Genomic DNA, 27,244 nt, shown 5'->3' with positions numbered 1-27,244 from the left:
GTATGGATAATAGCTCATCTAGCTCCATAACCTTTACTACCAAGCTACAAAATTGGTGTTTTTTTTGGTTTTATCACCAGAAAAGATATAAATTATTTAAACAATGAGCAAAAAAAAATTTATAAAGCTAAAAAAAAGGTTAATTAAAAAGTAAAAATTTTGAGAATGAATGAAAAATGAAAAAATCTAAATGACAGAAAAGGAAAGAAAAAAACTAATAATCAAATAGCAAAAAAAAGGTAAAAAAAAGTATAATAATGAAGTAAAAAATAGAAAAACTGGGACTGAATAAAATTATACTCACAATAATATTAAAATAATATGACAAATAATTGGCAAAAACAGATAAAAACTTAAAAGCAGATACAAAAATTAAAAAAGTTGGTGGGGGGTGGCCAGTTCAGCGCCCTCCCCCTCCCCCCCCCCCTCCTTCAGCCTCTGCCCTGTTTCTGCTTACATAAGCTCAATGCTACAAGCAATCTTTGCTTCACTGCCCATCCCTCCCCGGGGCTCACCACACATTGCTGGCAGGGAGTCAGGTAACAAAGCTGAAAGGGGTTCTCAAAATTCTCAAATTTCAATCCCCTAGTGATGTTTACACAATACAAAAAAGATCATTTTTAACCCCTTACTTTACAATTTTACTCAGTGTTATTGCTGTTTTAGCTCCTATCACTCAGTGATGATCAGTGTAAGATTCCAGAGTGTGAGTCGGGACTCTCTGAGCAGACACTTCATGATTTCTCTAGTTCTATGAGGTGCTGTGTGCTGACAATGTGCTTAGATTATCAGGGTACAGGTTTATCTACACTTTCATTTACCTTCTGAACATTCTCTAGTATCTGACACATAGAAAGAGAGATGAGACAGATCAGAGATGAGAGATGATGAGATCCATGAGATATAACACACAATGACATTCTCAGCTTTGTTATCTTAGCCATAATATACACAGTCAGCTCTGATGTGCCTTCCCCCTCCTCCCTTGGATAAATTATCTGTCTGTAGCTTGTAGCTTTGCTCTCTTTGTGCTGCTGTTTGCCAGCAGGAAGTCTCTGTGTGAGCTCATCTTGGAATGCAAAAGCTAGAGGCAGAAAGGAGCTTAATGCAGCTTTAGACAGGAGAACAATGGGGGTCATTTACTAAGGACCCGATTCGCGTTTTCCCGACGCGCCGATGGATCGCGAACGGACCGGGTAAGTAAATCTGCCCCAATGTGTCCTGCCTGACCCTAGGCTTCTGTTAAACAGTGGGATCCGAAGGCAATTGTGAACAGAAGGACTTATAGAGACAAGTTGGACTTATATCTGTGAAATGCTGTATTGTTGGTAATAACAGTGATATCACACAGGTGCACGGCTCATTATATCCCTGGTCATGTGATGTCACACAGGTGCACGGCTCATTATATCCCTGGTCATGTGATGTCACACAGGTGCATGGTTCGTTATATACGTGGCCATGTGATGTCACACAGGTGCACGGCTTGTTATATCCCTGGTCATGTGATGTCACACAGGTGCACGGCTCATTATATCCCTGGTCATGTGATGTCACACAGGTGCATGGTTCGTTATATACGTGGCCATGTGATGTCACACAGGTGTACAATTCGTTATATTCCTGGCCATGTGATTTCACACAGGTGTATGGCTCGTTATATCCCTGGTCATGTGATGTCACGCAGGTGCACAGCTCGTTATATATCCCTGGTCATGTGATGTCACACAGGTGCATGGCTTGTTATATCCATGTTCATATCACACAGGTGAACACAGTTCATGGCTCATTATATCCCTAATCATGTGATATCACACAGGTACAAAGTTCGTTATATCCCTGGTCATGTGATTTTACACAGGTGCACAAATTGTTATATCCCTGGTCATGTGAAGTCAAACAGGTAACAAGTTCGTTATATATCCCCGGTCATGTGATGTCACACAGGTAACAAGTTCGTTATATCCCCGGTCATGTGATATCACACAGGTGCACGACTCGTTATATCCCTGGTCATGTGATGTCACACAGGTAACAAGTTCGTTATATCCCCGGTCATGTGATGCCACACAGGTGTGTGACTGATTATATATATCCTTTTGTTATGTTATATGACACAGTGGCGCGGCTTGTTATATCCCCGGTCATGTGATGTCACATGATGTGACAGAGAGTAATCAGTGCTGTGTAATATAATGAGCCGTGCACCTGTGTGACATCACATGACCAGGGTTAGAATTCTATCCACTGGATATGAAAACAATGAAGCTTCCTACCAACAGACAGCAAGCAGAGATGTAGAAAACAGAGATGAATTAATACAAAAAGTATATTGGAAAATCCTATCACTTCCTACACAAACAATCTCAGTTATTTGCTGAAAAGTGGACGATCCCTTTAATTTCTTGCAGATAGTATTAAGCTTAGTCGTTAAGTAAGACAATCCGCTACTTCTCCTATAATTACAACCCAGAGCCATTAAAAAAAACTATTATTATTTTGCATTTCCTGGCTTTATTTTTGTGTTGCGCAGCGGACGCCGACGCGGAGGGTGAAGATCAAAAAGAGACAAAGTGTTTTAATTAAGTGACCCAGTCGGCGCAGAGTTGGGTCGCGTTTACTTTAAAATGGAACAAATATGATAGTAGAATCAGCAGGACGAGGAGCAGAGATCTATCCTCAGGATGTGGCCGCACTTCCCATACTGGGCCTATAGAGGGCGCTCCTGCTCCGGATTTTGGATCCAGTGAATTTGAACAAAGGCTGAATTACAAGTCTGTTCTGTCCTTCTCACTGCAATCCTCATCACAACCCAGTTCCTTCTCCCTTTCCCCATCTCCACATTTTCACTCGCCGCCACATCTCCGGATCAATGGATGCATCCATCTGACTCTAAGCACACATACACATACTGGTGGACTAGTAACAAGTGAGAGCTGCGAATACCTGCCTCCGCAACCAGAAAGCGATCCGTCAGCCTGCGCTGGATTATTTTCTATATTCTTTTTCGCCTTCTTTTTTTAATAAAAAAAATATTCTATATATATTTATTTATTTTATTATTATTATTATAATATTTTTTTTTTATTGCAATTTTACTTTGCTTTTTTTCGTTTTTTTTTTTTCTCGGAATGGAAATTATTGCTGCCAAGATTTCTTGCTCCAGGATTTAATTCTTCATCAGGATTCGGGATCTCTGGATTTTTTTTTTTTTTTTGGATGGATTTGTACTTGGGTCCTTTGTAATTTGCTTCCGAGTGAAGTTTTTCTGGGATTTGGAAATCTTGCACTGGACTGAGATTAAGTTTTCTTGGGTTCTACCTATAGGAAAATACAAATCATACCTTACCCCCCCTCCTACCCCAATCCTTCTTCTTCATCCTTCGCCCCCCATACCAACCCCCCCCCCCTCTCCAAAAATAACTGAGCTGTCCATGTGTGCAGGGCTCACTGTGCAGCTTTCCAGAGGTGTTTGCTGAAATATGGAGAATTGTCTTGGATTGTTTTCACTACCAAAGCTGCTCTATGTCGTCCTCGCCTATACATTGCATAGCACCCACCTATCACTAGCAGGTAAGTGGCTTCCTTATAAGAACCTACTGTGATTTCTGTTCTGTGTCTCCAAGGAGCGATTGCATTTCATTTGCGGCACTTACAAGATGTTCCTATAGACGGATTGCATTGACTTCATTCTGGATTTGCTGCAGGATTTTACTTAAAGCAAAGGAGGGGATGAATGAATCCCATACATAGAGAGAAGGGCAAGGGGGAGGGGGGGGGGGATCATGCACCTGAAAATTGGAATGCATAATATATACCCCCCCCCCCTCCATCCAAAGATTGACTGATGTTGCTTTGGATGGAATGAATGGATCTTGCAGAACCTACCCCCCCCATACATTAACATAAGGTGAAGGGGGGTAATTGCTATTCCATATTCATATAGATTCCAAGGATCAAGTGTCAAGGGTGCAAATCCTAAGACAGGGGAAAGGATGTGATGCATGAAGTGCATTGAATAGGTGCAGAGTTCTGCCCATGGTTTCTGCAGGGGATTGCTCTAGTAGTAGAGGGGTTAGGAGTAATGCTCTGCAGTCCAGATAGTAGCCACATTATAGAGGCTTCTGCTCTGGGGGGGGTCATTTACTAAGGGGGAGGCTGATATACCACATAAGAACTGAATGTAAAGCTGATGTAGAACTACAAATACCAGCACTGCATGCACTATATGCTAAGGAGATGCTGGGGCTTGTAGTACCCAGCAGCCACAGGTTTATTATAGTCACTCCACAATGTGGTGCTGAATGGACAGCTCCATAGGAAAAATGCTGCATGTGCTCCCTATGAGAGTCCTATATAATGAGGGGGTCTTATACGATGATGAGTGGAACACCCTAAAAAGTAAAGACCCCCCATGCTTTAGCTGAAGGGAATGAGAGGCCGATCAGCTGAATATATGACTATGCTGCATGTATACTAAGAGATAGGGAGTCATAGTAATGAATGGAGAGAAGCTGGACGAGGAGGTGCCCAGTAGAGGCATCACAATCCATATGTGATCCTATATAGAAGAGGGATGAGAATCCATATGTGATCCTATATAGAAGAGGGATGAGAATCCATATGTGATCCTATATAGAAGAGGCAAGACTATCCATATGTGATCCTATATAGAAAGGGACATGACACTCTATATGTGATCCTATATTGAAGATGTATGAGACTCCTTATGTGATCCTATATAGAAGAGGGATGAGAATCCATATGTGATCCTATATAGAAGAGGCAAGACAATCTATGTGTGATCCTGTATAGAAGAGGCAAGACAATCCATATGTAATGCTATGTAGAAATGACATGACACTCCGTATGTGATCCTATATAAAAAGGGACATGACACTCTATATGTGATCCTATAAAGAAAAGGTATGGCACTCCATATGTGAACCTATATTGAAAAAGCATGACACTCCATATGTGATCCTATATAGAAGAGCTATGACACTCCATACCTGATCCTATATATAAGGGGCATGACCCTCCCTATCTGATCCCATATAGAAGAGGTATGACAATGTATATGTGATCCTAAATAGAAGAGGAATGAGAGTCCATATATGATCCTGTATAGAAGAGGCAAAGCAATCCATGTGTCATCCTATATATAACACTACATGTGTGATCCTATATAAATGAGGTGTGACTCTCCATATGTGATCCCATATAGAAAGGACATGACACACCATATGTGATCCCATATAAAAAGGGACATGGAACTCTATATGTGAACCTATTTAGAATGGATGTGACACTCCATATGTGATCCTATAAAGAAAAGGTATGCCACTTCATATGTGAACCTATATCGAAAATATGTAATCTTATATAGGAGAAGTATGGGATTCCATATGTGACCCTATATATTTAGAAGAGTTATGACTTTCCATATGTGATGCTATATAGAAAAGGCATAGCTATATGGGATAGAGCTACACTCCATATGTGATCCTATTGGAGATCAGGTCTCACTCCATATATATTAATTAGGATGATCCTATTTTGAAGATGTATGGCTATAGGGGATCAGTATGCACTGCTCATGTGATCCTATAAAAAAGACGCATGACTATAAGGGATCAGGTCACACGCCACATATGATCCCGTGGCTATAGGGCTAATATTTAGCAAACACACATATTCTATCCTATGGATGATCCTATATAATTATGTTTGCATTAGATGAACTGTTTCTGCGCCTCTTAATCCAGAAGTTCTGATAATCCGACAATTTTCCAGAACCTTTATATATTCTATAATGTCACTTCCCCTTTAATATTATGGATCAGGTGGGATTTTTTTGTTCCTTTAAGTTTCTTATGTAACTTCTTGTGATAATTCCGCAAGTTCCTGATGAAAGGAATTTTCTTGTATATTTTGTATTCGAAACGAAATCAGAAAAAACTTTTGTAGTGTTCCCTTATTTCATCCCTATACTCCCCTCCGCACATCCGGTAGAGTATAGGGAGTATAGGGAGCGGATTTGGATAGATTTGGCTCCTGGATCTTGTTACCTCGGCTGCCGCTGCCCTGACACGTCTTGTCTTCTCCCCTGGTTATTGATGCGCGGTGTGAACACGGCTCATGTGCCTGTTATTTATTGGGATGTTGCTGGCAGATGGGTAACAATGGGATCGATACACATCGTCTCCAGTACTTGGCTCCCGAATATCCTGATCTCCATCCTATTCCATGCCCTGAGCTGATAGATGGGCTTTATGAATCATTCCCCCCCCCCCAGCTGAGCGATAGAAAATGTGCCGCTGATTTATGGCAAAATCAAATTCATTTTATGGGCCTACAGGGGGCGATGTTTCTTCCAAGGCTGTGGGAAAGGGTTCAGCATTGATGGAAAGGGCTGCCTGTTACATTTACTTCAGCTGCTGACTTTCCCTGGCCACCTGCTTCTCACTAGACAGAAGGTCACCGTGGTGCTAGATTACATAGGAGTCTATGGAGAGGCAGGTGGTGGAGGGACAGCGGCTAGGTTTCCTACCAGTATAACATAGAGTTCTATGGAGAGGGAGGTGGGGGAGCGACAGCAGCTAAGTCTCCGGCCAGTATAACATAGATGTCTATGGAGAGGGAGATGGTGGAGTGACAGCAGCTAGGTCACCTGCCAGTATAACATAGAGATCTATGGAGAGGGAGGTGGTGGAGTGACAGCAGATAAGTCTCCTGCCAGTATAACATAGAGGTCTATGGAGAGGGAGGTGGTGGAGTGACAGTAGCTAGGTCTCCAGCTAGTATAACATAGAGGTCTATCGGGAGGAGTGTGGTGGAGTAACAGCAGATACGTCTCCTTCCAGTATAACATAGATGTCTATGGAGAGGGAGGTGGTGGAGTGACAGTAGCTAGGTCTCCAGCTAGTATAACATAGAGGTCTATCGGGAGGAGTGTGGTGGAGTAACAGCAGATACGTCTCCTTCCAGTATAACATAGATGTCTATGGAGAGAGAGGTGGTGGAGTGACAGTAGCTAAGGCTTCTGCCAGTATAACAAAGAGGTCTATGGAGAGGGAGGTGGTGGAGTGACAACAGCTAGGTCTCCTGCCAGTATAACATAGATGTCTATGGAGAGGGAGGGGGTGAAGTGACAGTAGCTATGTCTCCTGCCAGTATAACACAGAGGTCTATGGTGAGGGAGGTGGTGGAGTGACAGCAGCTAGGTCTCTTGCCAGTATAACATAGATGTCTATGGAGAGGCAGGTGTAGGAGTTACAGCAGCCAATATAACATAGAGGCCTATGGAGAGGGAGGTGGTGGAGTGACAGATCAAATATCTATCTATCTATCTCATATCTATCTATCTATCTATCTATCTATCTATCTATCTCATATCTATCTATCTATCTATCTATCTATCTATCTATCTATCTATCTATCTATCTATCTATCTCATATCTATCTATCTATCTATCTATCTCATATCTATCTATCTATCTCATATCTATCTATCTATCTATCTCCTATCTATCTATCTATCTCAGATCAGATGAGGTAGGTTCCATTGCACCTCTGTAGAGATAATTAGTTGGGGTCTGGGGGGTCTCTTTATGAATTCTTCACTAATGATAATAAGGTTTGTTCTCTATGGGGGGTGTAACGCTGAAAGGGAAAGTTCACACACTCCTCCAAAGGTGACAGATGGAGTTTACCAGGGGGTCAGAATTGTTTGCCTTTTATAATCAGAACACATCGGGGGGCTTCACCGAAGAACATTCATACAGTGATGAAAACAAAATGTGACATTACAGCTGAGATGTGAGAAATATGAGTTTAGAATATTATTACTCTGCATACAGTTTCCTCTCACTTATAGAGGAGGGAGATTTGTAAAAATTATCTGCTTTTTAGCTCCATAAACAGCACCACACTTGCCCTTAGCCTGTGCCTGATATTACAGCTCATGACGAGTCAAATTCCAATACTTGATATGCAATACCAGGCACTGTCCATGGATAGGAGGGGGCGCTGTTACTTTGAATGATGCAGTCCCTTAACACTCCTATATGCATATACACAGGTTATACTCACATTCACATTCATAATGATGTCTCTATCATGTGCTATTACCATATGTCCAGCCCTGATCCCCTGTCTATGTGGCAGCTGTGTTGGGGGGATGGGGACGTCATGCTTTGCTTCCATGCGGCTTCTCTATACTGACAGCTCCAGGGAAGGAAGAAGATCTCCATGAATATGATGTCTTCTGTTTCCTCCATACAGTGATATGTATTGATACAGAAGATGCTTGAAGGATGGATACTATGGGGCAAATTTACTTACCCGGTCCATTCGCGTTCCAGCGGCGGCTTCTCCGCTCTGGATTCGGGTCCGGCCGGGATTTAATAAGGTAGTTCTTCCGCCGTCCACCAGGTGGCGCTGCTGCGCTGAAAGTAAACTCATCGCGCCGGAATGCACCGAGCTGGACCAGGTGAAGGTAAGCGGTCCTTATGCGACACATTTTCGGTTTTTAAATGCGGCGGTTTTTCCGAATACGTCGGGTTTTCGTTCGGCCACGCCCCCCGATTTCCGTCGCGCGCATGCCAGCGCCGATGCGCCACAATCCGATCGCGTGCGCCAAAATCCCGGGGCAATTTAAGTACAAGCGGCGCAAAACGGAAATATTCGGGTAACACGTCGGGAAAACGCGAATCGGGCCCTTAATAAATGACCCCCTATGTGTAACAGCCTCATAAAGTTACATAGAACTACATTACACATGCACAGTTCTTTTACATGGGACACGTTTCTCCGAAAACAAGACTGGGTCTTTTTTTTTGTTCCAAAATATGGGCTAGGGCTTATTTTTTTGCCATAAACAAAAATCCACATTTCTTCTTGAACAAAACATTTAATAATCTGTTTTCTACTCACTAAACTCTCTTCTCTCCAATCTATTCTTAATACCGGAGCCAGGCTCGTCTTTCATACTAGACCCTACACAGATGCCTCCAGTCTCTGCCAGTTACTGCACTGGCTGCCCGTCTCCCTCCGAATACAGTTAAAAATAATCACCCTCATCCACAAAGCTCCGCACAGTGCCGCACCCCCTTACCTCTCCTCTCTCATCTCATAGTCTATTGCCCAACCCGTACCATTCGATTGGCCAGTGATCTTAGATTAACCTCTACCTTAATTCAAACCTCCCACTCACGTCTCCAGGACTTCTCTCGAGCCGCACCAATTCTCTGGAATGCCCTTCCCCGGATTATTAGACCAATAGCAACCCTCCAAAACATGCTCTTAAAACGCATCTCTTTAGACAGATCTATTACACTCCCTAAATGGTACTAAATGGGTCGCTTTAAATTGGAATGACAGGGAATTTTCCAAAAACTCTGATTACCCTGATTTTTTCCTCACTCCCTTCCCCTCTCCTGGTTACTACTAGACATATACCTTTTGTTTGGATTAATTGCAACATTGATTTGGTCACACCCAACTCAGAGCTGTGTCATCAGACTTTTGTGTATGTTGTTAGTAGCAGCAGGACTGTGTTACATAGATTTATATCCAATATATTTAGGTTTCTAACACTGCTGTGCTCTGTTCTCTCTGCAGCCACTGTTAAGTATTATCCCAAGAGAGATATGTAATCATACCTATGTGTATGTTAGTAACAGCAGGACTGTTGGTTTTATATTCCAAGATTTTAAAGTTTCTCACACTGCTTTGCTCTGTGTTCTCTGCTTCAACTGATATACAGCTGCTTCCCTCTGCTTTGAGCAACTGTTGTATTACTCAACTGAAAGCCTGCAACAGCTTTTATTCAAAACGGAGAATAGGGGCTAGGAGCACAGAGCACAGCAGTGTGAGGACAATGCACTTGGATCGTTATTGGACCAAGTCCAGGCTCAGTCAGAGAGGAAACATCTGTATTGCAGCTGATGAAATTCTTGAATGAGAGGGATAGTGAAATAATACATCACGTATGTAGGGCGTTATCTCACATACGTGTTTGCAGAGGCTTATCACTATTGGCCCGGTGCCATTCCGTAACGTGGCCCTTATATACGCTGCCGCTATGGGCCAAACATTTGTTTTGCTGGGAGGCGCTGATAAGAGCGAAGCCCCTCACTATAATAGGACCATCTGGTGGCGCCCGCCTATGTGCATATACACCACACAGCAAATCCATTCATTACACCAATGTAACCACTGATAAATGGGTTCTTTAAGAATCACTTTGGAAATAATGGAATTTCTCAGATCATGTAATCGTCCCAATCCATGGAATTATTTGGGATGAATAGTGAGGAGAGATGGATAAAATTTTACATTTGATATAACAAGAAAATGTAAAAAAGTACCGTAAGTGTTTTTTAATTTAAATTTATAAAATGTAAAGATCTTACAAATGAAAAACTCAATACAAAAAAACAATGTATATATATTTTTTTCCATTTAAAGGCAACCCGTCACATAATTTTTTACATATACAAATAGTAAAAGGTTCTCATAGAGTCCTATTAACTAAATGCCGTCCTTTCTTATAGCTAAAAATTATTTCCCAAACATCCCCGTAAAATCAACTTTGTTATCTTACCTGGAATACAGCCAAATCTAGCAGAAGTTGGAGGGGGCATGTCCTGCTCGGCCAAGTCCAGTGGCCCCTCCCTATGTCCCATGTCATATAAGGTCCTTTATCACAGCGGCCTCCATGGACTTCTTCTCTCCCACATCCACCATGGACCTCTACTCCTCCCCATCCTCCATGAACTTCTACTCCTCCCCATCCTCCATGGACTTCTACTCCCCCCACATCATCCATGAACTTCTACTCCCCCCCCATCCTCCATGGACTTCTACCCCTCCCCATCCTCCATGGACTTCTACTCCTCCCCCATCCTCCATGGACTTCTACTCCCCCCCCATCCTCCATGGACTTCTACCCCTCCCCATCCTCCATGGACTTCTACTCCTCCCCCATCCTCCATGGACTTCTACTCCCCCCCCCATCCTCCATGGACTTCTACTCCCCCCCATCCTCCATGGACTTCTACTCCCCCCCATCCTCCATGGACTTCTACTCCTCCCCATCCTCCATGGACTTCTACTCCTCCCCATTCTCCATGGTTCTCTACTCCTTTCCATACTTCATGGACTTCTACTCCTCCCCCCATCCTCCATGGACTTCTACTCCTCCCCATCCTCCATGGACTTCTACTCCTCCCCATTCTCCATGGACTTCTACTCCTCCCCATCCTACATGGACTTCTACTCCTCCCCATCCTCCATGGACTTCTACTCCTCCCCATTCTCCATGGTTCTCTACTCCTTTCCATACTTCATGGACTTCTACTCCTCCCCATCCCCGATAGACTGATACTCCTCCCCATCCTCCATGGACTTCTACTCCTCCCAATCCTCCATGAACTTCTACTCCTCCCCATACTCCATGGACCTCTACTTCTCCCAAACCTTCATCGACTTCTACTCCTCCCCATCCTACACGGACTTCTACTCCTCCCCATCCTACACGGACTTCTACTCCTGCTGTGATTTCATGAGATACATAAATTAGATTTCACGCTAGACCTTGCGCACAATGCCAGAACCTCTTGATATATCCGGTGCAGCCTGAGAGGTTGATAGGGGATAACTATTTGATCCACATGACTGCTTGGATGGAAGCATCGCCGTGTCCCCCAATTTTTAGGATTGCAGGAGATACCAGAGTTCAGTCCCCCACCCATCATAAAGTGATGCTTAACCTAGCAAGATGGGTAGGAACAACTGGTACTTCTCTGTGGGTAACGGTAACGGTAAAGGAATGCCCCCTATGATAACCCCCAAATTCTGCACCAGTGATCGTAGCCCTATGTTTACAATTATTTCATTATATCATCAGATAATGTCTGCCTAATTGACAAAGTCAGCTCTGCTATGTCGGCATCACAGATGCCCTTTCACTTCTGCTATGTTTACTAGATGCCCGCCTCGCCCATCTGTCACATTGCATTGCACGCTGCTCACTTTGCTCTGCGTTTTTCCATTGCAATCATCTGTCACTAGAGCCTGGCATCCCCTGGTTAGTGCCCACCTCCGATCAGCAGGGAACGCTGGAAGCTTTGGATGTTTTCTTCCTTCCACCAGTGAATCAATAAGAACAATACATCTTAGCGGACTACCTACCGCTGCCGTCCTCCTGCTCTACATTCCCAACCATGATGGATTTCTCCACTTCCATCCACGTTTAGATATGTAGATTATAGATGTTGTATCTAACATAGAACTGAGATATTATGGCACCTGACGTTTCCATAACATAAATTTTGTTTGCGTTATATTGATCTTTATGTGTGGGAGGCGTAACTTTAGTTTCATCCCTTCCTCCAACTCTGATTCCAGTGCAAATGGAATTTTCCCTTGAGTTCCTCCTGAGGAGTATTGTACTTTTAGCACCCGATATGCTAATCTGTCAACTGGGTGGTCCTATACTGAAAAAGACAACTACCCATTTGACAGTACATAACCTGATTAGCATATTGGGAGCTACTACTAACAGCATTAATTCCCCAGGAATGAAGGGGGGGGGGGGGAGCTAAAGAAAAAAATTCCAATTTAGCTAGAATTAACAGCACATACTAAAGGAATCATCAATGGTCCCCTCAGAGACCAGGACCTGGGTGCACCTTTACCGGGGCCAAATATGGGGTAAAAAAAAAAAAGGTGCAGTGGCCATTTCATTAAAGGGGGGCTCTGCTGGGAAAATGTTATTTATGGGGAGGCCCCTGCAGTGTCCATTGTATTAAAGAGTGGGCTCTGCTGTGGAAATTTCATTAAAGGGGCTCTGCTGTGGCCATTTCTGTAAATGCTGGCTCCTCTGTGGAAATTTCTTTAAAGGGGCTCTGCAGTGTCCATTTTATTAAAGGGGGTCTCGGCTGTGGACATTTCATTAAAAGGAGGCTCTGCTGTGACCAGCCCAGGGCCCATGGGACACTTAATCTGCCACTGCCCACTTACTTTATGAAATAACCTGCTATATCTCTACTGGTTGGGGCAAAGGGGGAAAATATTCTATAGCTCACCTCAGAGAGATAAGGTTCATCCCGGCTGTAATTTGTTATTCTCTCCCAGTATGACCACCTTTTGTGCCCAGTGCTGGTGGTCGCACATGCTCAGTAGCCCAGTCCTCTTGATGAGTTACTCTAGTACAACCAAATCAGTAGAACCCGCACCATGTACTAGAAAGCCTTTATTACTCTATTCAATCTGCTCTGTGGTGGGGATTCAGGACCCCCTTCCAAGTTTCTTCTGAACTCTTCATCCTTGGTATTCAAGATACATATTTTTGTCTAAAAAAGAATTGGATGAACGTTCTGTTCATTTTATAAATATCTTTCAGACGTATTAGCATCCCGACTGTGTAAAACTCTTGTCAAAGGTCGTTTTATATTAAAATGTGTAAAATATGGGAACAGTTGTCAGAGTTAAGCCGAGTGTGTGACGGGCATTAATCTATTAGAGTACAAGTCTGTTACCGCGGAATATTGGTAATTAGGAGATATGCGTCGGACCCACGGCCATCTGGCTCACCAACAAAAATTGGGTCACTAAGGAATAGGAGATTGATGTCTTGACATGTTCAATTTTTATAGAGAATTTTGTGTACGGACGACTGTTGTCTTGTTTGGACCCTACGAGAGACATATGGGATGTTCACTGAATGGATCATCATGGCAACCTTTGCAGGAACTTTACGTAGACCATCTTTGGGATTTACTCTTTATCTTTTACAATGTTGGTTTGGGTTACAAATAGTTGAGCACGTGGGGTGTGACTGCTCCTTTGTGATCTGCAGGACAGGAAACCACTAGACCCATGTAGCTGCCCGGTTTTCCTGACAAGCCGGGTAGTAGGTCCATAAGTCAATAAAGTGTAGGATGAGGTTTCATCCTATGTTTCATAGCTTGTTATAGGAATTCCAGCCAAGGGTGCACCAGTTATGAGGCAGGTTGAGCCTCTCGCCCCAGGCAGCACCAACTGGAGGAAGTCGTAGCAGGCACAGTTTCCTGCTACAAATCAGGACCTGACAATTAAAAATAGTGTCTCTTCACACCTGATGTCAGCATTGGTGTGAGGCTGCATGGAGAACTCACATACTTAACAAATAACATAATGCATTACTGTTGGATTGGGAGGAGGGGCACAGCGTTATATAGTTTGCCTCAGGCAGCAAAGAGTGTATGTTCACACCTGCTTACAACCAATGGCAGAAGGGCTGGGGGAGTGAACCCCAAATGGACCCCCCAATGATAATTTTTTTATCCCCTATCCTGTTGATAATGATTTGGTAAGTTTATAGATGAGCAAATTTATTAAAAATTTTCTTGGGGTCCAAATAAAAAGAATGCCAAATTGAAAGTATTTGTACCCAAACTTCTAGAGATGAGTGGACCCGGGCTTTAGGTTCAGCTTTAGCATAGGCTCCGCCTATCTCAGACGTGTTGCGTGATGGCCTGCAGAGCACCCACTCCGGCAGCTTTACGCCCCTAGCAACTAGGCATGGCTGTGATTGGCCAGGCTTGTCCACCCAGCCAATCACAGTCATGTCTATTTATTAGGGGGCTTGAAGCTGCCTGATTGGCTGCTCTGTCATCCGAGTCATCCAAACAGAGGACTCCGAATTTTAAGTTCAGGTCCGCTCATCTCTATTACCTAGTACTGTACACAACCACTTTCCAACTTTAGGTCAGTCCCTGTAACTCCACAGACTTTTCCCAGTTAAAATCAACCATTTAGGATAACTTTTAATTCATGGCAAATTTAGAGTTGATTCATGCAGAATTGGCAACTGGTTGAACCGAATGCCGGAGCCGAACTTAAACGTTGGGTTTGGTCATCTGTAGTCATGAATGTACAACCCAACAGAAGATCTTCTATAGCAGTGATGGTGAACCTTTTGGAGACAGAGTGCTCAAGCTACAAGCAAAACCCTTGTATATGTCGCAAAGTGCCAACATGAGAATTTAAACAGTAACTTATTGATTCCAGCTGTATCACAAGTTTTGATTGTATTTGCGCCCTGTGTTCACCAATACATTAGAAAGATGATGTAGAAATTTGGATTGTAGCTTCCCTCCAGGGGTTCCTGAAGAGGAAGAATCAGGGGACCCAGAGCAGGAGCTTTAATGACAATCCATCTCTATCCATACCTTCTCGCTCCTCCTGTAGTCCTGGCAGCAAAATAGCGCTGAGCATGGCACATCCTGGACTGTATTGGATCACAGCTGGCAAACTCTGTGTTGGTGTGAAGGCCTGGGTGCCCACAGAAAGGGCTCCGAGTGCCACCTCTGGCACCCGTGCCATAGGTTCGCCACCACTGTTCTATAGGTTCTACTTGCCCGACAATCAAGTCTAGTGTAGATTGGTCGTAACATCACCACAAAGGACCCAATACAGAATAGTCATAGATCTTAAATCAAAGAAATTATACTCTACAAATAAAACCATAGACGTCCCCAATGAAGCAAAAAAAAAAATTAGGATTTCATAGGTTGGAGTGTAACCACAAAGAGTTAATAGGATCCATCTCCGACGGAGAAGTAAAACTTACAACTCTCGTTGCAGTAAATTCTCTTGGCTGCAGAGTCCGAGTCTTAAAAGTCTGATATTCTGCCACCTATGAAGAGAGCGGAAACGTGCGGCCGATACATAATTCATGGTCTTCTCTGTAGTCTTGGACCATGAAAGGTTCCTGATACTTCTCATAAATGTAATGTGGAGCTGGATGTGTCCTCCCTCACTCTGGACTGTACAATGGACAAATGTTCAATGAAATTTCTCTTTTAGAAGCCACAATTCTGCTCAATTCATTCACTTCTACTCATTTAAAGGGGAAGTCTGAAAAAAATCAGCTTCAGTTTATGATGTGACCATATCCCAATCATGTGGTTACCTATAGCCTGAGGGTGCGTCCACATGTACATCTTAAAGAAAAACCTACCACCACAGATCCAGCTATTAAGGTAGATCCGGTGGCAGGTTCCTCTAATGTATAGTAGTAAAGCCATTTTTAGGGCTAATTCCTTCGTGGCCCAGAAGTTTTATAAATTTTTATTCCCCAAATATGAAAAATTTCCTAAAGAGGCTACTGGGGTGTGGAGTAGCCGGAGCTGAGGCTACACAGCGTGGCTATTCCCCACCCCAGTAGCCTCTTGCGTTCCGCCTACCAATGCATCTTCGGCGCACAGCTACAAGGAGCCGTGTGCACTCGTCTGCAAAGCTGGGTTCTGCGCATGCGCAGAACTCATGCTGCCAGTTGCGCAGTCTCGGCTCTGAAGCGCAGAACCCAGCTTCACAGACGAGTGCACTCAGCTCCTGCCACTCCACGGCCCAGTAGCCTCTTTAGAAAATTGGGGAATTAAAATTTATAAAAGTTCTGGGCCTCAAAAGAGTTAGCCCCAAAAAGGGCTTTACTACTATACATTAGAGGAACCTGCCACCGGATCTACCTTAATAGCTGGATCCGAGGTGGTAGGTTTCCTTTAAAACTGAAGGTGGGAACACACCCTCAACAACCCCAGCAAAATCATTTGTTTTCAAAGCGCTTACCTCTTGCCCTGCATCATGGTAAATAAAGAAGAAAGATAAAGAAATATTGTCCCTGGAGAGATGTGTAATCAGACCTTTGTGTATGCTGTTAGTAGCAGCAGGACTGTGATATATGGATTTATATTCCAGGTGATCATTACACTGCTGTGCTCTCTGCCGTTAGTATTAGGTATATTCCCTAACTGTGTAATCAGACTTTGTGGTGTTAGTAGATGCAGGACTGTGAAATGTGCATCTATATTCCAGGATTGTAGCTTCTCCAAATGCACACCGCTGTACTGTAATAATAATAATAATTCTTTATTTATATAGATTACAGATTACGCAGCGCTGCCCAAAGCATGCCAAAAATCTATGCACTTAGTAAAAGCTGTAGCAGGTTATCAGGTCAATACTAAAGCTATCACTTATACTAGAGAGGAGGGGTTGTGGGAGCAGTTCATTGCAGAGAGCTAACAGCACAGCAGTGTGAGGTCACACCCTCTGTGCACTTGCAAAAGCTACAATCCTGGAATATAAATCAATTTTTCAAAGTCCTGCTGCTACTAACAACATACACAAAGGTCTGGTTACACATCTCTCCAAGGGACAATACCTAAAACTGGTTGCATAGTTAAAAACCTTTGGGGCACTTGGAGAAACTACAACACCTGGAATATAAATCCATATATCACAGCCCTGCAGTTACTAACAACATACGCAGAGGTATAATTACACATCAATCCAGGGACAATACCAAGCACTGGCTGCAGAGAGCACAGAGCACAGCAGTGTGAGAACACACCATCATGGCCCTTGGAGAAACTAAGATCCTGGCATATAAATCTACATGTCACAGTTCTGCTGCTGCAAACAACATACACAAAGGTCTGATTACACATCTCTCCAGGGACAATATTGAACATTGGCTGTAGTTTTGCATGGTGACAGCAGCTGACAAATCCCTTTAATAAAAGTGCTCCAATGTTATATCATTTTTGAAAACCCCTTTAACGCAACCCAAATTGCTTATTAAGTCCAAAATACAGAAAATACAAAACTAGGCGACGCCCAAATCCGTGTCAGTTGTCTACATAAATCCCCTTTAAGCCTGGGATTTTGCATGCTCCAATGTACTGTAAATAGGGGGGAGGTGAAACTTTGAGATCTTTACGGTTTTTCACATTAACAAAACAAATCATTAAGAAAAGCAGCGGCCTCTCGTCTGCCGGGATAATTGTAGAGTTTTTCCGGGAACGTCACTTTTTTTTTTTCTAGGCTGACTTCACTATCGCGAGTGGCCAAGCAGAACGACTCGATGCTTTCAGAGTAACCAGCTTTAGACGGAATCCAATTAAAGGCCACTATTTCTGAAATGGTCCTAATTAAGTGCCCGCTCACCAGTCATTCAGAGAATCCTACAAAATATCACAACCCTTTACAAGCCGGATGGTAAAAAGCTGCGTGAAAAAAAAACACAAGACGGGAAATTAGGAAAATACATCAAGAAAATATGCAACATAACAAAGTAAACAAAGGGCGGACAACCCCTAGAACCGAACTCCACTCATAGCCTGAATATTCTGGATTATCAGAATTAGACTCCTAGTCCCTGTCCATGTCTCTTCTTGTTATTGTATCCCCCTCGCCAGGGGTGAACCTAAACTCTCTTCTATATCAGGCTAATTTTTTATAAGTCGTTCTTCCTGCAGAGTTGACATCAAGTGTGAATAGACATTAGGGGGATTTATTAATCTGTCATAGTTTGCACTAAAGAAAAAAGTTTGCACCACATTTATAAAGAGTTTTAGACAGTTTCTGGCTCTCCTACGACTAGCTCAACAAAAAGGGGTGTGGTTTGTGAAAATGGGGAGTGGCCTCCTGCCAAAAAGGTCAATGAGGCAAAAATACTGCTGACTGGACAGAATTTTGTCCTAATTTTCTGCCGTAAAGTTAGCCAACTAATAGGAAGTGCAGAGTACAACTAGACAGTCTTATACTGTACCAGATTTATCACCCGACACCAGACACTTATATGAATCTTTTGCGGGACAAGACTGTCTAGTCTAACTCTGCACTCTAACCTTAGGACACTTTTTATAAATCTGCCCCATTATTTTTAAGTGTCAGGTCTTTCTTTACAGTGGAGAACTGCCGCCCCCATCATGTTTCAGGTGGTGCTGCCTGAGGCAAGAGGCTTAACACCTTCTCCCTATCGATAGAATACTTCACATTTGAAGAAACTTTGCAGTTGTCCAGTGTCTATACATGAGAGGTAGCACTGACTCTGGTCATCAGCTCTCTTCTCTGTAGTCTCTGTCCGCAAGTTGGGACTGCAGACCTAGCTGCTGTGACTTAGTTCTTTGCCCCCCTTCCCCACTCGTGTCCCAGGAATTAATCGTAATTACTAGAGTTTCGTTATTAGGGCTTGTACGACAGTGAGTTGACCTACAAACCCTGATAAATCTCCCCAAGTATCTCTAGTTTGCAAACCTCTCTGAGATAATAAATGGTCACCTAGCTGCTGTGACTCACTGCTCCCTCTCTCTTCTCCATAGACTTCTATGTAACCTCAGTGTGTTTACATCTTGATGGAATTCAGCAGAGATTTTGGAATGCAGATTCGGAGAAAAGAAAGGAGGGTGATAAGGGCCAAATTTGAGGAGGAAGGACTTTCCTCTGATAAGATATTATGGTTCCCAGTAGCCACTTGTATTGTGTATTGATTTATGCAAAGTGTTTTGAAAAACTATTTACTGACTAAAGACTGACTGATTAATAGGGAACCTGGCACCAGGAATGTCATTTTTAACTGGTGACTATAGATAATGCTATGCTCATTTTAAAAACATTTGTAAACATTCTGAATACTTTCAGTGCATTATAAAAGTTAAATTCACATTACCTGGCTCCCTGCCAGCAGTGTGTGGTGAATCCCTGGGGAGGGGCAGCTGTAGCCTGTTTGTGCCTATGTCTCCTCATACAGTCCTTCCTCTCCTCCAAACCATCCCATTCCCTCCTCTGCCTGCTCAATGTACACAACGGGAAGTGGGGAGGGAGCTGGATGAGTGACACAGGCACACACAGGCCGCAGCTGCCCAGAACTCACCACTTATTGTTGGTAGGGAGCCAGATAATGTGAAATAAACTTTTATAAACTACTGAAATGATTCAGAACTCTGACAAAGGCATTTAAAAAATCAGCATAGCAGAGGCTATTGGAACCTGTCTACCAGCTAAAATTAGATGTGTAATCATACCTTTGTGTATGTTGCTAGTAGATGCAGGACTGTGATATATGGATTAATATTTTAGTATTGTAGCTTCTTCAAAGGTACTGGGTGTGCGTCCTCACATTGTTGTTCTCTGTGCCCTCTGCAGACAGTGTTACGTATTTGTCCCTGTAGAGATGTGTAATCATATCTCTGTATATGTTGCTAGTAGCAGCAGGACTGTGATATATGGATTAATATTTCAGGATTGTAGCTCCTCCAAAGGCATTGGTGGTGTGTCCTCACATTGGATGCAAAAAGCAACACAACAGAGTTCAACAGTCATACATATTGCCACTTGAGAGATGTATAATTAGACCATTGTGTATGTTGTTAGTAGCAGCAGGACTGTGAAATATGGATTAATATTTCAGGTCTGACACTTCCCTTGGACACTAGAGACTGGGTGTTTTTATGACACCTCTATACAGTGATGCCCCTTTGGATTCACTAAGTTTTTAGAATATAGATACCAATACACAATCTGCAACCTCCATTAACAATGGGATGACAGCCGCAGCATTTGGATATTGCGCATACGGTGATCTATAGTGTAAATTAGTTTAACAAAGCGGAGTGCTGCGTCTTCATTATTAGCAGAGGAAGTAATCATAGCAGCCATTCCAGCCCGTCGGAGCCGCTGCTATGAAAAATGATCAGTACTTGTTCTGTACCAGGACATCCAGGAGAGGCGATTCTGCTTTCTAGGAAATTTAGAGCCCGAGAACAGGTTCCTGGACCTCATAATAGGAAGAGTATAGAGAGGAATAGGGAAATGTTATAAATCATGTCTTGAAGTCCACCCTGTATAGTAGAGGAGTCAGAAGTGGTCACAAAAACCTGAGAAGGCTGTACAGGGGACTGCCCCTCCATGTTACACAGACTTGTTTATAGTTGAGACAAATAGATACATTGGGCCACATGTATCACTCTTTCTTTTGTTGTTTTTGCGCCATTTCATTCAGGCGCACCATTTTTGCGACTAAACGCCAAACTAGCCGCGCAGCAAAAATAAGCAGCTTTCCCTCATCTATCTTACCAATCCAGATGTTTTGCTGCGCCTAATGATATTCATCACTTGCAACGCTTTCATTTAGGCGCAAAAAAAACTCCAGCCCGATGGTGGCGTTAACTGAGAAGAAAGCACTGAGCCCCTGTGCAGAACAGCTCATTTCTAGCAGCAAAGCTCAGCCAGACAGTAGAACAGATAATACAGACATTAGATACTCTGCAGACACTAGTACATATAATGCAGACATTAGATACTCTGCAGACACTAGTACAGATCATACAGACATTAGATACTCTGCAGACACTAGTACAGATCATACAGACATTAGATGCTCTGCAGACACTAGTACAGATCATACAGACATTAGATACTCTGCAGACACTAGTACAGATCATACAGACATGAGATACTCTGCAGACAGGAGCTGCAGACTCTATTTACAGTTCATCACCTTCTATTTACAAAACATTCTGCAAACTCCTGAGCTCAAAGCAAGAGAGAAGAGAACTTTGCAGAATGTTGCAGATACAACAGACAAGTGTCCCCCATGTAATGCTGCACGGTATCACCAGTGTGTCTGAGGGGGATACTGTGCAGAATTACAGGGGTGCAGCAGGAGACTAGCACTGGGGGATCCCCTCCAGGAGAAGCCCCTGCTGAGGAGGTGACTGGGTGCTGGGTGTCACACACCTGGATGCTGCTGAGGAGGTCACTGGGTGCTGGGTGTCACACACCTGGGTGCTGCTGTGAGTGTTATCTTCATTCTGGGCTGTGGGAGAAGCAGAGAGGAGCTTGTAGCAGGATCACATGTAACTGCCTGAATCTAACATTGCACCTAAACTGCGCCTAAACTGTGTTAAAGTAAAGTGATTAATAAGAGGCAGGAAATTAACAGATGGTGATAATTCTGGCAAAACAGTGCGCCAGAATTTAGGCGCAACTACTACACTTAGGCGCACAAAAGTGATAAATGTGGCCCATAGTATCCAGCAGAGTTTTGGATTATTTGAGGTTCTTCTCCACAAGGTTTGTCTAGATAAACGTTTTGGTTGTCCCAAATGTCAGGATATCAGGAAATATTTTGTATTTAAGAGGGTGGAAAGGTTATAAAGGAGAATGTATGACCCCTAAGTCAGCAGGTGGGGTCTTCTGGATACTTGAGGTGCAGAGGAAGTGTGTCCTAGAAGAAGGATAGAATATGGACAGAGGACGCACCACAGCCAGAAGGACAGGGATCAGGACTGGACGCAGAAATGGAAATGAGATTATAGTAAATGTCAAATGAGCTGATGGGATTTATCAGGACTATAGATGGAGATGGAGAAGAGAAGGAGGATCAAGGACAGGGACGGAGCAAATAGGGAGCGAGGAGATGAGGGAGGAGACACAAAGGGGGCATTTATATTATTCCCCCTTCTCTGCGTTCTTTTTGCATCTTTTGTGAATCTATTTTTTGCTCCTCATTTGTCTTTGTAGTTTTGGCTCTTTATCAAATGCAGGTTTTTTTGAGCCTTATTCGACGCAAATTTTTAAAAAAGCGCTATTTTGTTACGGAAAACATACCATTGTCTTTACTACGCATGGTCAGGACTGTCATGTTATTGTGCAATTAATTGTGCCCATATAGGCGCACATCAATGTTAAATAGGGGCAAACATCTGGAAGCAGGAGAAATACAAAGACAAATTTGGCGCAAACCAGGAAACTGCTACACGGAGAACTCTGGAAAAAGGCGCAAAATATTGCGCTAATACCCCAATGCGCTCAAAAAGTCACAAAAATACAACAAAAAAGGCCCATATCTATCTATCTATTTATCTATCTCATATCTATCTATCTATCTATCTATCTATCTATCTCCTATCTATCTCCTATCTATCTATCTATCTATCTATCTATCTATCTATCTATCTATCTATCTATCTATATCATATCTATCAATCTATATCTATCTATCCATCTATCTATCTATCTATCTATCTATCTATCTATCTATCTATCTATCTATCTATCTCATATCTATCTATCTATCTATCTATCTCCTATCTATCTATCTATCTATCTATCTATCTATCTATCTATCTCCTATCTATCTATCTCATATCTATCTATCTATCTATCTATCTATCTCATATCTATCTATCTATCTATCTATTTATCTATCTCATATCTATCTATCTATCTATCTATCTCCTATCTATCTCCTATCTATCTATCTCATATCTATCTATCTATCTCCTATCTATCTCCTATCTATCTATCTATCTATCTATCTCATATCTATCTATCTATCTATCTATCTATCTATCTATCTATCTCATATCTATCTATCTCATATCTATCTATCTCATATCTATCTATCTATCTATCTATCTATCTCATATCTATCTATCTATCTATCTATCTATCTATCTATCTATCTATCTATCTCATATCTATCTATCTATCTATCTCATATCGATCTATCTATCTATCTATTTATCTATCTCATATCTATCTATCTATCTATCTATCTATCTATCTATCTATCTCCTATCTATCTCCTATCTATCTATCTCATATCTATCTCCTATCTATCTATCTATCTATCTATCTATCTATCTATCTCATATCTATCTATCTATCTCATATCTATCTATCTCATATCTATCTATCTCATATCTATCTATCTCATATCTATCTATCTATCTCATATCTATCTCATATCTATCTATCTATCTATCTCCTATCTATCTATCTCATATCTATCTATCTATCTATCTATCTATCTCCTATCTATCTATCTCCTATCTATCTATATATCTCATATCTATCTATCTATCTATCTATTTATCTATCTCCTATCTATCTCCTATCTATCTATCTCATATCTATCTCCTATCTATCTATCTCATATCTATCTATCTCATATCTATCTATCTATCTATCTCATATCTATCTATCTATTTATCTATCTCATATCTATCTATCTATCTATCTATCTATCTATCTATCTATCTATTTATCTATCTCATATCTATCTATCTCCTATCTATCTATCTATCTATCTATCTCCTATCTATCTATCTCATATGTATCTATATATCTATCTATCTCATATCTATATCTCATATCTATCTATCTATCTATCTATCTCATATCTATCTATCTATCTCCTATCTATCTATCTATCTATCTATCTATCTATCTATCTCATATCTATCTATCTATCTATCTCCTATCTATCTATCTATCTATCTATCTCATATCTATCTATCTATCTCATATCTATCTATCTCATATCTATCTATCTCATATCTATCTATCTATCTCATATCTATCTCATATCTATCTATCTATCTATCTCCTATCTATCTATCTCCTATCTATCTATCTCCTATCTATCTATCTCCTATCTATCTATATATCTCATATCTATCTATCTATCTCATATCTACTATCTATCTATCTATCTATCTATCTATCTCATATCTATCTATCTATCTATCTATCTATCTATCTATCTATCTAATAACCCCCTTCTACTACTAATATAAATGGCGCGGTTCCTCCTGGCGTCCAGGTTATTCTGGAAGGTGAATACACGATATGAATCCCTGATACAACCAGCGCCCTGGAAGTGGAAAATCTATTCTCATTATAACTTTTATTTGTTCTACATAATTCTCTAACAACTTTTCATTGATCATACAGTCAGGGAACAAAGGACGGATTAGTTGGCTTTTGGGATCAGCGCACGGCGGATAGAAATGTGTTTGCAGGTTAACCCATAAATTACTTGCAGACATGATATAGATACGGATGGTTTTCTTTACCTTGAGACTCAGGTGATATTAAGGAACCTATACAGGCAGTCCCCGGGTTACATACAAGATAGGGACTGTAGGTTTGTTCTTAAGTTGAATTTGTATGTAAGTCGAAACTGTATACTTTATAATTGTAGTTCCCGACAATTTTTTTTTTTGCCCCAGTGACAATTGGAGTTTCAAATTTTTTTGCTGTAATTGACCAAGAATTATCAATAAAGCTTCATTACAGACACTTTACAGCTGATCATTGCAGTCTGGGACTATAGTAACATCCAGAGAGGTCACCAGAGGTCACAGTGGGCAGAGGGGTCCGTCTGTAACTATGGGTTGTCTGTAAGTCGGGTGTCCTTAAGTAGGGGACCGCCTGTAAGGTCATATGTCCATCTTCATAGCGGTCGTCCAGCTATAAAAAAAAAAAAACATGGCTACTTTCATCAAAGAACGTCTGTTCACCTGTCCGTGGATTGTGCCTGTTTTTGGACAGCCATTGAAGTTAAAGCTGTAATACCTTATATAGCCTGTGGAGGGGGCACTGATTTGGGATAAACTCCATTATTTTAGTCCAGTTTCTAAACTAATCATAGGGGGTTAGTTATCATTTTTTTCCTATTTTGGCATCAAAAAAGTCTCAAAAAGTTGCATTGAAGTTTTTTGGGACTTTTCAGTTATAAAAAGTCTCACAGCACCAACTCCACCTCTTCATTAAGTCATTCATGGGACTTTTAAAAAAAAAAGTTTCAATCCTCCCAGTCCCCTGATGGCGTATATGCTGGGACTTTTTATGCACTTTGAGACTTTTTTTGGGACTTTTTGAAAAAAAAATCCCAGGTAGAAAATAGTCTATAAGAACATTTAAAGGACCAAAGCCCCTTTATTGAATCTGATGAGCAGCGGAGCTCCAAAAATAGACATAGAACTGACCCAAGGAGCCGCCTAATTATAAATAACCCCCATGGAGTCTATGATTAGTTGTCTGATAACTTGGGGCCCTCAACACTGGATCAAAACTAGAGAACTGCAAAAGATTTCCATAGAAGGGAATAGAGAAGTGATTGATCTTGTGGTTATTAGGGTTCCCAGTGTTTAGACCTTCATATGTGTTCCCTATTCTGTGAATTGACCGTATATAGGCTGACACTTCCTGTTTTGTGGAGATCTGTTTTCAGTGGTCCTTTGATAATTATCATGTCAGGTAAGACCTATATAGAGATAACACAGGTGATGGAAATAGTCTTACTCCTACCTCTACCTGCACACTGACCACTGTGCCTCATAATAAAGTGATATTTCCTGTCCTCTAGAGATCACTTCTCATTATTATCACAGCCAGAATATAAACAAGACCTCTATATAGATAACACACCATTCAAAATAGGCGATTAACACAGTCTAAATCTTACATTTACCTTCACACTGACCACTGGGCCTAATAAAAGAGTGATACTTCCTGTCCTCTAGAGATCACTTCCCATTACTATCACATGCAGAATAAAATGACAAGTGAGACCTATATATAGATAACAAACCATTCAAAATAGGTGATTAACACAGTCTAAATCCTACCTCTCCTTGCTTACTAATCCCTGGACCTCACAGTAGATTGACACTTCCTGACCTGTAAAGATCACTTCTCGTTATTATCACAGGCAGAATCAAATAATAAATGAGACCTATATATAGATAACAAACCATTAAAAATAAGTTTAACACAGTCCAACTTCTACCTCTCCCTGCATACTAATCACTAGACCTCATAATAGATTGACACTTCCTGACCTGTAGAGATCACTTCTCATTCTTATCAAAGACAGAATGAAAATGGAAGGTAGAACCTATATATAGATAACACACCATTCAAAATAGGTGATGAATACAGTCTAAATCTTACCTTTACCTTCACACTGACCACTGGGCCTCATAATAAAGTGATACTTCCTGTCCTCTAGAGAACACTTCTCATTATTATCAAAGACAAAATGAAAATAGAAGGTAAAACCTATGTAAAGATAACACACCATTCAAAATAGGAGATTAATAGTGTTTTACTACTATATCAACCTGCACACTGACCGCTGGACCTAATAATAGAGTGAAACTTCCTGTCCTCTAGAGATCACTTCTCATTATTATCACCTTCAGAATAACAATAACAGTGAATCACAACTTGTTTTTAATGAATAAACCTAATATACAGGTGATACATTGCCTTCAGAATATCCCTTTAAATAGCATATTCTATCATTTTTATGATATTTCGGTGAATATCTCATTATCTCAGTGCCTCGCCCTCAGATCATTCCTCACACTTTCTAATCACGATGGATGTGAAGGCCATTTCATATGGTGAAAGTCCTAAAAATCAACTCAATCACTGACATCTTCATCTCGGAGGTCAGGGGATGAGTTAAGAGCAGGGAACTCATTTATCTCGCTGCTCGTGGACGGAGATAATTTCCTTCTTGGTGATCAATATACCGAGCGGGGGGGACGGGGGACAATGGAGACAGGGAGCATTGTGGGTGAGGAGGAAGCCATGGGGATCTGCTGCATTG

At 41.7% G+C, this 27,244-nt stretch overlaps 1 protein-coding gene across 6 annotated transcripts in view; it reads left to right on the top strand.

Annotated features, from left to right (window-relative positions):
- Positions 1–3,189: 3,189 nt before the first annotated feature.
- DCC (DCC netrin 1 receptor) overlaps positions 3,190–27,244 on the top strand; it is a 583,792-nt gene continuing 559,737 nt past the window's right edge. For all 6 annotated transcript variants that reach the window (XM_072134166.1, XM_072134174.1, XM_072134157.1 and 3 more), the window contains exon 1: positions 3,190–3,573. In XM_072134166.1, coding sequence (XP_071990267.1) covers positions 3,483–3,573 — 91 coding nt within the window. In that variant the 5' untranslated portion in view covers positions 3,190–3,482. The remainder of the gene's footprint in view (positions 3,574–27,244) is intronic.

This window comes from Engystomops pustulosus, chromosome 1 (assembly GCF_040894005.1).
Source record: "Engystomops pustulosus chromosome 1, aEngPut4.maternal, whole genome shotgun sequence".
Taxonomy (NCBI): domain Eukaryota; kingdom Metazoa; phylum Chordata; class Amphibia; order Anura; family Leptodactylidae; genus Engystomops; species Engystomops pustulosus.
This window is presented reverse-complemented; position numbering and strand designations above follow the sequence as displayed.